The sequence below is a fragment of the Anas acuta genome, chromosome 4, assembly GCF_963932015.1.
Source record: "Anas acuta chromosome 4, bAnaAcu1.1, whole genome shotgun sequence".
Taxonomy (NCBI): domain Eukaryota; kingdom Metazoa; phylum Chordata; class Aves; order Anseriformes; family Anatidae; genus Anas; species Anas acuta.
The window spans coordinates 34,654,667-34,667,437 of NC_088982.1; the positions used below are offsets into that span (position 1 = coordinate 34,654,667).

Genomic DNA, 12,771 nt, shown 5'->3' on the forward strand with positions numbered 1-12,771 from the left:
TTCACGTTAGCAGTGTATTAGAAGATCAAGTAGAAAGGGCAAATTAGGGCTATCCTTAGGATGCCATTGTGTGCTTACAATTACTACATGCTGTGTAAGTAGAGGTAATTTTCCTCATATTTCACATCAGGTTTAGGAGGGTAGCTTCATATTGCTGTTGTGGCAATGAATTGCAGAGAAGCTGTGTTTTATCTAGAGCAAGTTTCAAGAATTAAGCACCAGCAGGCAAATTATGGTGTTCAGGTTGCACATTTAAATAAGACCTAAACGTGCTTTCAGGTTTGTTTTTTATTTAATTTCCTGAACTGTACCATAACTTATAAGTATATCATTAAGAGGATTGTGATCTACAGGGTATGGATAGCAGAGTTTAAAAACTGACTGAAAGAGATCATGGGAAATTTTCTCTTTAAAATAAGCTTTAATTTTGGGATTATTTATGACATCTAGAAGGTGTTAATGTGTTGGAGTGCTAAAGATACGATCTTTATAGCTTGCTTAAGCATTTTGCCATATAATTTATGCCCAAACAAGAATAATTGCAGAATATGGTCATAAAATACATAAAAGTGATTCCGTAACATACTGCACATTAAGTGTCCATAGACATTACTCAGAGTGACTTAATACAAAGTTATTTATAGCACTCACACTGACTTACAGGTGAAGGATATTTTGTGACAAATTAAGCAAACTTTTCTCTCAACTGGAGGCTCAGGAAAGCCTGTAATGTCTTATACTGAAATGTGGGCTCCAAGAACAAAGCATGTACACAAAGCAAGGAACCCCAGTTTATGTATGTATAACAACAGAGCTCATCAAGATTGTTCAGTGAAACATTTTTTTCCTCAGGAAATGCTTTGTTCAAACTCAGACATTTTTGTGGGAACATTCAAGTGCTGATGGATAGTGCTTTCAGTGATAAAGGGTTGTACAACTATTTTTGAGATCAAACTGAGAAAGTGAGAGAGAAAAGTTTCCATAAGATAAGCCAGCAAACTAGAAATTAGACCTTCATGATATTAGCTGTTCTTGTATGGATCTCTTCTTCATCACTCTTGTCAAAGATTTATTTTTTTGTAAGCTAACTATATATTGGAGGAGGAATTTGTACTTGCATCTACATATCCAGGGAAGTTATTGCTCCTTCAGGCATGTAGAGAAACGGGTTTGTGTCTCATCTATCTCCTCTTATAGATTGTCTTTTCCTCTCCAAATATTTTTGATTTCATCACAATATAAAGTGGGTAGAAAATGAAGAAGGAAAAAAAAAAAACTGCAAACCCTAACAACCAAACAAGGAAAAAGAAAAAGTTAAAAAAAATTAGGATTATGATGCTTGGCTTCAAACATTTTTGACAGTTAATTTCACTTAGCCATTATGGGTCTGTTTTCCTTTTTTCTTGCACCTCATACATTATTTTCCATCTGCATGCAATGGATGTGATCTGTCATAGCACTGATGTATCATTTTACATTCATCATGCACTCAATTAGGAAGGAAGCAAATGAGCATTTGAGGAGCAATGCCATGAAAAGTAAGACAGATATCTTGCCTCTTACGTTTTCTGTCACACTGACTTTTCTAACAGGCTGGATTTAAAATTTAATAGGGCAGAAATTTCATTCCAAGAACATGCCAGGCTGAGTTTCCCAACAGAACTGCAACTTCAGCAAATGTGGTCATCTATTTATGTTTTTGTTTGAAGCCCCAAACCTTTTATCTTGTGTTTTCTTGAATTTATCTGGAGTACAGAAATAACCAGTATTATACTTTACTGCATGTGATTCAGACAGTGCATACAAATATGATTTCATTGATTATGTTACATGATCCCCAAATAGCTCTGAAAACACATTGTTTTCTAATGAGGTATACCTGTTGCTTTAGGATATACACTGATGAACAAATTCACTGTGATTGTGAAACGGCTCCCACTGTCATTTTCTTGTTTGACACACCACTGGGATTTATGTCAGCTTGAACCATACAAATCCATAGTAAACATCAGCTCATCTACAGAACAATAAATGACTCGGTTTCCTTAAATACATTCATTTTAAGACTCATATATTTATATGCATGTATATACATTTCCATATGTAATTAACAGAAAAATCAGTGTTCCTTCTTGGGACAAAGCACACGTGAATTTGTTAAAATTTTTCTGATGGCAAAAGCTGTCAAATTTCCGTTTTAGACTAGGAAGTTAGACTCTATAGCATACCTATAGACTATAGGTATTTTTATTTATGGAAAAGAAATAAAAAAGTAGGATTTTTTTTTGTCTCATTAAATAAAGAAAAATAGAAACAAGATCTTTAAAAGACCATCATGGAAACTGGTGGCTTCATGTCTGAGCTGTTACTCAGAGTTTTACTGTATTAACACTGGAATGAAATAAGCCCAAACCTAAGCAAAGAGGATGCCCCTACATTCACCATAAGAAAAACCCAGCTTCTAACCTGGAGAGAGAGGATGGATGAGGTACATAATTCCAGATTTGTGTGCTGTTTGAAACAGAATAGTTCAAGTGGCAGTCCCAGCTCCAGTGATATTTAGGAAAATCTCCTTCTGCTTCAGGAGAACCACAATTTAATCTATATAAACATTAGCAATGTTAAGACCTATGAGAATACAGGACAAGGAATGAGAAGTTACATGAAGGTGAGATAAAGAATAAGTAGTAAATTTAGTAGGAATACACCACCATAGAAAACAATGAAAAAAATCTATTTAAAAATAGTAAAAAAAAAATAAAATTATTCTTTAAGATCTAATTCCTACCCATTTCCAAAGTCAGTCATCAAAATCTTGAATTGCCAGAAAGTACTTTACTGAAATCAAAGACTTCTATAATTGATCATTTTAAAGTACAGCTGAAAAAAAAAATGGAATAGTACTACATTTTCACTGTAATTCACTTGGTCAAAGTAACATATAAACACTAATATCTGGCATATAAGTGTATTTTTTTTAAATTGTGTTAAAATATTTTGTCTTTCATGTTTGGTTCTATTTACTTTTTAATTAAGTTTCTACAAGAGAAGAAGAGAAAGATGCCAAGTAGAGTAGCCACTCTAAAAGGCAAGTAGGACTAGAGTTCCCGAGTCTGAGCTTAGTAAACACCATTGATTAAAAAATCAAATACAGGGGTAATTTTGATATCTAAACAGTTCAGTTGGAGGGAAAAGAGCTCCTGAGTAAAAATGACTAAATGCACAATGAAGTAATCAGCTGCTTAATCAGGTGGCTTGGTTTCTTTGCAAGAAAATGTGAGTTTGAGGGGTAAATGAGTAGTGAACATTTTGTTAATCTGCTAATCATAAATCACATTCTTCATGACCCAAAACAAGAAGAAAAAATTAAAATTAATTAAAATATTAATAACATGAATGTATACTATATTTAAAAGTGTGTATATATGTAATATATATACATGTATCTTTTTGCCGTATGGCGTATTTAGGGACATTTCGTAGCCTTGTCAAGACTCACAATGCATTTCCCTTACCAAAATTATAAATCACTCCCTGACCATAATTGCTAGTTATGTTTCAGTCATAAGATGAAGGCTGTTCATCTGGTATTTTTGAACACTATTCCATGTATGGTAAGCATACCTCTCCACTGTATTCACTCTTGGCCTGCTCCATCTAGGCATGGCAGTTTCTGGTTTTTTGTTTGTTTTTAATTGGGTGGAAGAATTCATAAAATAATTAAATCAATGATAACTTTGTAGCCTAGAAATGGGAAGAAAGGAGTAAAAAGGCTGTTCTGTAAGAAGCAGAGCTTTTGAGGCTTGGTTTCTGAAAGAAAACACTTTAAATCCTTTGTCTGTAACCATCATAGATGAAACAAAGTACACATGTTCTCACCATGTGGCTCCTGCTGAAAGAAGTACAGAGACAAGCTCTGATGGCCATTCCCTCAGTGGGCTCTAGTAGGGCACTAATTAGTGCCCTAATTAGTTCCCTTTAATTAGCAACATCCTTCCCTGTCTCTCTTCAACTCATGTCAGAATTTAATTATTTCAAAGGCTTCTGTTCCACCATGAAACTCGCCTGAAATTAGCTGATGGATTCAAAAATGATGATGGGGAAGCTGAACAGGCAGCATGATCATATAATCCTTATTTAGATAGGAAATGAGGCTAGAAACATTTATATCTAGGTCAGTGAGATTAAATCATGCTCTTACCTTTTTTCTCCCGCTCCACCAGGCCCCAACTCGCAGCTGTCCTTCAGCATCACCTCTGGGGACAGCGCAGGACATTTTGGCATCGACAGCAGCGGGGTGCTGAGCATCCAACAGCCTCTGGATCGGGAAAGCCAGTCTTTCTATAACCTTGTCGTGCAAGTTCATGACATGGCCCCTCTTCCGGCCTCCAGGTACACAAGCACAGCCCAGGTTTCAATTATTCTGCTAGACGTGAACGACAGCCCGCCCAGCTTTATCTCTCCAAAGCTGACGTACATCCCAGAGAACACGCCGATAGATACGGTTGTGTTCAAAGCACAAGCAACTGACCCTGACAGCGGTCCGAACAGCTACATTGAGTACAGTCTGCTTAGGCCTCTGGGAAACAAATTCAGCATTGGCACTATCGATGGGGAAGTCAGGCTAACTGGGGAGCTTGACAGAGAAGCTGTGTCCAACTACACATTGACCGTGGTGGCTACAGACAAGGGTCAGCCATCCCTTTCTTCATCTACAGATGTGGTAGTTATAGTCCTCGACATTAATGATAACAACCCCCTTTTTGCACAAAAGCTTTATAAAGTAGAGGTGGGAGAAAATACTTTAACGGGGACAGATTTAATCCAGGTGCTTGCTACCGATGGAGATGAGGGTACAAACGGGCAAGTCCGCTATGCCATCGTGAGTGGAGATACCAATAATGAGTTTCGCATCGACTCTGTGACGGGAGTGATAACAGTTGCTAAGCCTTTGGACAGAGAGAAGAAGCCCTCCTATACATTGACTGTTCAATCCTCCGATCGTGGAAGCAGCCCAAGGACTGACACCACAGCAGTCAATATTATTCTGAAGGATGTCAATGATTATGTTCCCACATTTGAGCTTTCTCCATACTCTGTGAATGTGCCTGAGAATTTAGAGACACTTCCCAAAGTCATTCTTCAGGTGAGTACGTTCAGCAAATAAATATGTGTTTGCTACAGTTATTAATGAACCTTACGATATGTTGTTAATATGTAGTGTCTTTCCTCCACAATTAAAAAAAAAATAAAATAAAAAATTGAAAAGTTCTCTTTTGGCTGTAATCTAATATGCATTGGTTGTTGTTTTGTTTTCCTTTTTGTTTGTTAGTTGTTTTTTACCAAAATTTTATATTAGGCTTTGCAGGGTCTTTTTGTGTCATTTTTTTCACCTGACCTATCTTCCTATGTACACTGTGACTTTAAGAGTTTGGTATATTCCCTCATCTCAGGCTCAACTTTGATGCAACAAGTCTCTCAATCTGATCATTGCCTACATAGGATGAGGCTCTGATCCAAATGTTGAAAGAGCACTAAATGGATTCAGACGGCAGGATGTGCAGTGCTTTCTTTGATACTCAGCTCAGCCTATACCAAATCATCTGCGGTTTTCACTACATCCCAACGCAGCCTTTACTATGTTTATGCTAGAGAAAAATAAGTAATTAACTATTTTAAAATTTTTAAACAACGCTTTTGAGTCCATCACCACTGTGTTGTCATTTTACAATTACAGCTAGTTTATAATAGCCCTTAAGGCACTGGGTTTAATTCAATCCATTAATTTGGATTAATGTCATAGAGAATACTTTTTCCTTCCCAATAAAATTATACAGACCCTGCATTTACCAGATACTGATATTTCTCCCCATATCTTTGTGTTGCTATTGTAGGTTGTAGCAAGGGACGATGATCAAGGCCTAAACAGCAAGCTTACCTATGTTCTCGTGGGTGGAAATGAAGAAGGAGCCTTTATTCTCTCAGCCAGTGGAGAGCTCCGCTTGGTGCAGAGCCTGGACCGAGAAACGAAGGAGCAGTATGTTTTACTCATCACCGCTGCTGATTCAGGTAAAATGTGCAATCTCTTCTGGTTAAATCTTGTATCACTTGAAAACGTTGTGTTCTGGGTGTAAAAGAAATACTTTTATGGTGGTCTGAAACTTTACTGCATGGAGATTTGTACCCAAGTTTCAGTTTAGGTCTCTGGGGTGAAATCTGGGCTCATACGATGTCAAAGGGAGTTCAGTTTCTGGAAGTCAGGATTTTATCCTTATGTCTGGTTGCACGATATTAGGACTCACTACAGCTTTAGGTGGGTTGGTTTATTTTCCCCCATAGTAGTAAGTGATCCTATGTGGGTCATGACAGCTTCATGAATGGCAATGAAAAACTGTATAATGTTGTCGTTGGAAATGTGCAGACAGGTCAAATCAATGGCCAGAAAACAGCTATGGACTACTCAGTTAATCTTACTGAAATGTTACCCCTGAAAAGTAATGACAATTTAGATTTCAGCATTTTAATTTTCTGCTTTGCTCAGCATCCAGTCTTACGTTTGCTCCAAAATCCCTAATGTATACTAAGTTCCCTCAGTTTAAAACACAGACATGAATTCTTGTTATGAAGATTAATCACATTTTTACTTTAGGTGTCTGAGCATAAAATTCTGGTTGCAGATTTGGGTATGAATATTAGTAACAAAGACATTCTTCATCATATTCTGGACTGATCTCCAGTCCCCCAGAGTCTGATGGGATGTAATTTATTGCAGAATTTGTTCTTACTTTCTAATAATAAAAATAGAAGCAATCCTAACTTGTTGACAAGTTGATGCAATTTTGTTTTCTGCCATATTGTGTGCAGGATCTTATGTCAGTGACAATATCTATGGCTTATATTTTCCTATTGCAGCAGTGCTCAGGTATTTCACAGTCTGGGCACAGCTGAAGCTCTGAAACACAGTTTTAGGACTTGACGTATCATTTGTCTTGTACTTTGGCTAGATATGCTATATTGCATTGTATTTTTACACTGGCTTTCCAGTGTAAAGTATAGCTGCAAAGTGCTCACTTGTGAGTTGGATGTGCTTGAGCTTGAATATCCTTATGTTCCTCAGAAGCTGAGGCTGGATATAAGAGAAATCAGATCCTTGATTCCTGTTTACTGTCCCAGTCCAAGTTAGCAGGACTGGGCATCAATTAGGACCCTGTAAAACATAGGCCTACACAAAAAATACGTACTGATAAGGGATGTGTCAAGTGGCAAACAATTCTTACTCTTCCCAGAAAAAGGAGCAAGAAGTCTGTTTCACCCTATGCCTAGTACCATGTATAAACCAAAAGTTTGGCAATAGCATGATCTTTTCCTAAACTCTGGTTACTAAAAAATATGAAATCCCCCCCAAAAATTAACCCAACCATAGCAAATGAAAATATTTATTTGGGTTGGGAGACATCCGAGTTTCAACTAGTCCAGAGGAGATTTTAGTTCATGAAGTGTGCATCGGGCCTTTGCCTTAAGTAGCTGACAAGAATAGCAGCATATTTCATTAGTTCCTATGTTTAAAAACACAGGTATTATGCTGATTAGGAATAATTTGAAGATTTTTTATATAAAATAATAGCTATGTTATCATAGCAGCATATTTCATTTGTTCCTGTGTTTAAAAACACAGATATCATGCTGATCAAGCATAATTTGAAGATCTTTTATATAAAATAATAGCTATGTTATCATAATGCTAACTCACAAGATATTACTCCCTCTTGTCAATATTAAAAGATGCTAGCAAAAGTGTTCAGAAACAGTTGCTAAATAGTAACTTAAATTTAACTGTTTTACAGTATTTGTTTTATTTAAATATTTAATTAAAACAATTACTTAATTAATTATAATTAATTATTATAATTAATAATTAAAAATAATCAATATTTAATTAATTAATTATATAAAATTAAACATTAGATAGAGTATGTTATATAGAGTAGCAAAAGTTTACAACCTGACTAATGCATAGGCTTTATATGACTTGCTATATTTTTTACCAACCCTGTGAATAAAGTTAGACGGTAACTTTTGATCAGACTGGAGACATACCCTAAATTCATACTATCAAAGAAAGCATTTAAAACTGTTAGTTATGATTTATCTAAACTAAAGCACCACGGAAAATCTCATGGTCCTGTAGAAGTCAATGCCAAAACTTCCCTTTATTTCATGGAAGCAGGTTGTGGACCACAGTTATAACAGGTACTCGGAGTACTCTAAATATATTACATGCTGAGGAAATTCTATGGGATCTCTGTTATGTTTAAATTAGTCATACTGAGTTCAGCAGTCTATGTGGTAAAGAACACTCTGGCATATAATTTGTTTGAGGCCTCTTAAGGAGTGAGGTTGTCACAATAAGGTGGAACAAACAGACCAAGCTACAGACTCTGAGATCTCTGTCTAGCTGTGTCTCAAATTTTATATTACTATATATTACATTATCATATGTTAAATGTACATGCACTACCGTGGACATTTGGCAGCCGAGTTAGAAAAATATTATGGAGGAAGAAGCCTCTTTTAAAACGAGTTGTAGCTTATCAGAAGAAGAATGTATTACTTTAAAATATACAAGATGTTTTAAAAGCTACCAGTATGGGTTTGTGATGGATTTCCAGGTGCTAACATACTGACCTTTGCTAGTTGGTACATTCATTAAATAAGGTAGTTCTGGCTGTACTACCAAAATTATAGCAGTCACACTATGGTGAAATGTGTAAGAAAAGTGTTTTAAATATTACATTCTTGAGCAGCTGAAAAAAAATTATAGAAAAGATTCTCACAGGCATGTCCAGTTCTTTGCCTAATGTAATTATTTCTTTCTAATATCTTAGCTTGAATTTGTTAGATAATGCTTCTGTTCCTAGACAGCAGAATCTTACATAGAGTAAATTCAGTGAGAAACACATACAGAACTGTTCTGCTCTACAGGAAAGCAGTGCCTGCCAAAATGTTGAAGAAGGCAGGCGTGTCTGAATTCATCCACATCTGTATTATCTCCGAAAATAAATCAAGGGAAAGGTATTCTACTTTGCACTTTGAGTATGGCTTTTATTAGCTGTAATAAACAGTCTTTCTGGTTGCCTTCAGCAGCCCAAGCAACAGGCTTGCCCATAGATGGTGCCTCTTATTTAGTTTTATTTTTTTCCAGATAAAAATCGTGGTAGACATCCAGATGCAGTTAGCTCTGGAAATGTCTGGGTAGTACATCAAGGGCAAAATTCTTCGTCCAGCCCACTTCCCATTCTTTTTAGGATCTACATCTCAATTTTTATATGCTGCACTGGCTAATTTAAAACATTCAAGGATGATACCTTACTCCTATAGAAGTCTATGCCAATTCTTGCCTTTGTTTCAAAGAATCAGATGCAATACATGCTTAGAAGCACCTTTAGACGTAAGGACTGATGGATTCTCAACTTCTTGGATGTCTTCCTGATCTCCCTAAACATAATCAAGGATTTCTTACTTATGTTTATTATCAGTTCATCAGTTTGTGACTGTGGTTCTAATAGTTCTTTTATAATGTTTATGGAGAAGTTGATGGAAAAATTATTTTTCTGTAGAGGTGTCAGTCTAATATATTGAAAACAATCGATGGTCTTTCTACAAGGCGTAGACACTTTGCTCATGCACACTGCTTCACCCCGTACCTTATGGGTTTTGTAACACATACTGGCGGGATGTACCCTGAGTCTATTTGTAGCAGATGGAGGATTACGACATGGCAAAGCATCAGCCCTCATATGTGAAGCATGAGCTAGCTAGGCTGCGTGGGATCGGGTGCCTGTGCTAGCTGAGTAGCCTCTAGGCTTCAAAATGCCGTGCAGGCATGCTCTCCCGGAGCCTGGATTTTGGTCCAGGACATATGAGAAGAGTTCATGAGTTACTGAGTATTAAGAGTTGAGCTGAGCTGCTCATAAGAGTTTTGGGCAGGTGAGACAAGGAATGCAGGCATGACAGCTTGCACCAGCGATGGGAATTGGGCACTTGTCGGAAAAATGCTTTCCCAAGGATTATTTTCAGACCAGAAGCGAGTGTCATGATCTATGTATCGTCCTGGCTCTGATCCAGCTATTCCTTGACTTGCTGTCCTCCACCTAGTCCTCTAGGTAGATCTTGGGTCTACAGAGTTTTCCCTCTCCCCTGGGGGAGGGCAAAGACTGATGAAATGTTTTCAGGTGCTTAGATGAGTGTGGCAGATGACACAGTGAGTTGTGGCCACACAGTCTGCTTCATGCCCAGTTTCCATGACACAGCCTGCACAAAGGTTCATGATTTCAGCCTCTTCCCTCACTTTTGCATTTCCACCTTACTGCTTGGTCTCAGGAGACTTCTGCTCTAAGCAGTCGGGTTTTACAGAGAGGCACAAAGCATCTTCCGGAGCTGTACACCTGTGGCTTTGTTTGAGAAATAAAACATAATTCAACCCCAAAGTTCACCCATCCCAATTTAGAGCCCCTCTTGCAGCACAAGCTGTAGACCAGAGTGTGTGAATTATAAATACAATGACAAGCAAAATGATGGACTGTGGAATAACACGATAGTGTTTAAATTGCACATGCTCCCCCAAAATATCTGCTAACATAAACGCCAAGAAACCTACGTGCAGCTATTTGAATGTGTCTTTACAGGACTGTTTCTACCATATAAATCATTTGTTTTGCTTAGCTCTACCCTTCTTCGTGGCAAAATGGTTGGGAAAAGAGACTTTCTAAATTATTTTTTTCACCCCATCTGGTGGGGACCCAGCAATGGGTAAACATTCAGTCCTGGCAGCGTGACAAGGACTGGTGAAGCTGCTTTTATCATCCGGGGCTTTAACTCTTTGAGCCATTTTCTGGAGAAAATGTTAGCATTCCATCAGTCCTCCTCCTTTTATTTATTGGTCACAGGGAGGTAGAGTAGCACATCTGGAAACCTGCTAGCTGCCCAGGACTACTGTTTAAATAAACTGCAACCAGCGTATCTGTTTTGGTTGAACAGAACGGCATGTTGCCACAATAAAACCAAAATCACAGTGTGATGTTTCTAATTAGCTGCGTTGCTGTATGTTTTTTAATTATTTTGTTAAATAACCTATTTACTGATTTAGATGATAGTTCTAAAAGAAATAAATCAGTGGACTGATAAATATATTTAGTTAGTTGATCGTCTTATACCTCGCTGGCCTGTGGAAAAAAAACAACCATATGTTTTTTCTTTACAAAATGTTGGCCCTCAACTTATGCATTCTTTCCTTCAAGAATGCAGGAGGGCAACCAAACATAGAGGTTATATCCTTCTCAGGAATTCTCATTTGACATATGCTTTTGGTTCTCTTCAATCTTAAAATCAAATTAAATCTGACAATGCAGTTGTATTGTTCTTCTCACTCTTTCGTTTGACACATTTTGAAGTATTTCCTGGTTTGGGGTGACAAGTAAAGGACGACTGTATTTTCAAATTAGAAAAACTTCAGCCTCTTTATTTTCTAGTAATAGTAAGAAAGAGTCTCAAGGGTTAACATTTTGTGAGATTTATATGACAGGGCTTAAAGACATTTATACTCATCCTGTTTTCTTAGCATGCACTGTGTTTCTACTTAACAGGCAGTCTGCAGTGTGAAAAGATATTGCCTTAAAAGAGTGAGTTGTATTTTTAAAACAAATTCAACTATTTTTAAATCTTGGTGCTCTCAAAACAAACAAACAACTCAAAAATCTCCTTTAGACGTGGCCTGTTTTCCATGTTTTATATGTTATGTCTAAATATGCACATCACTTCGGCCATTGGTGAGCTAAATGAAGCTGACATATGCTTACCTTGGTGCTTAGCAGTTTACATAATGAATGCTCTCTTCTCTGCTCTGTTTTATGCTACAGCTGTTCCACAATGAATGTTGGTTTCTATCCCAGCCCCATTTATTTCCATGCTGTTAGGGAAGCTCTTCCTCATGCCAATACTATCTACTTTGAGCCTGGTTTTGCTATTTTACTAGTTGTATTATTTTTACTATTATGCTACTGGTTCTAAATCTATTGTTTTAGTAGTTTTGCATGATTTTATTTATTTATTTATTTCTGAAGCACACTGGAGGAGAACTGGCAGCAGTCTCATCAGGGAGTTTGCAGCATTTATTTTGTGTTACCATCATCTAAAATCAGGAGAGAGAGGGAAATCAATAGCATCTTTTTTTACTTGTGGGAGGCTAATAGCAGGATCCTACCCTTTCTGAGAGCCTAGAAACTCTTGGCAGTGTTTTAATTTTTCTCTAGAAGCCAACAGGCTCAGAAAGATGTTTAGGCAGCAGGAGTAAGGCAAAGTCAGTTGGATGTCCCCCAGGGAGTAATTGTCAAGGAAGAGAGTGTATTCATGTCTATATGATGTGACATATTTACTCCCCAGAGGAGATGAGGCTTTAGCCCATCCCTTCAGAGAACTGCCCTACAAGATGTGTAATCCAGCCCCAGAATACCATTTGAGGGTTTTGGTCTTTTATTTCGAGTTAAACCTTCTTTATTAGATCACTTTTTTTCAAAATAGTTCATCGAGAGTCTCTGGGCTAAATCCAAGTGTATGTATTCCATGGGGTGGGGTGCAGGAGAGGTGTGTGTTCGTATTGGCAAAGGGCTTAAGCTGGTCAGCACAAGCTAAAATACCTATGAAAAGAGGGAAAGTTACTTTTTCACTTAGGTTAAAATCACAGGCAGAACTTCAGCTTTGAGACCAACTTCAGCT

At 37.3% G+C, this 12,771-nt stretch overlaps 1 protein-coding gene across 1 annotated transcript in view; it reads left to right on the plus strand.

Annotated features, from left to right (window-relative positions):
- The window catches only part of FAT4 (FAT atypical cadherin 4), a 142,728-nt gene that overhangs the window by 79,259 nt on the left and 50,698 nt on the right, over positions 1-12,771 (plus strand). Inside the window, exons 5-6 of the mRNA XM_068680684.1 lie at positions 4,224-5,146; positions 5,895-6,069. Of these exons, the coding sequence (XP_068536785.1) occupies positions 4,224-5,146; positions 5,895-6,069 (1,098 nt within the window). The remainder of the gene's footprint in view (positions 1-4,223; positions 5,147-5,894; positions 6,070-12,771) is intronic.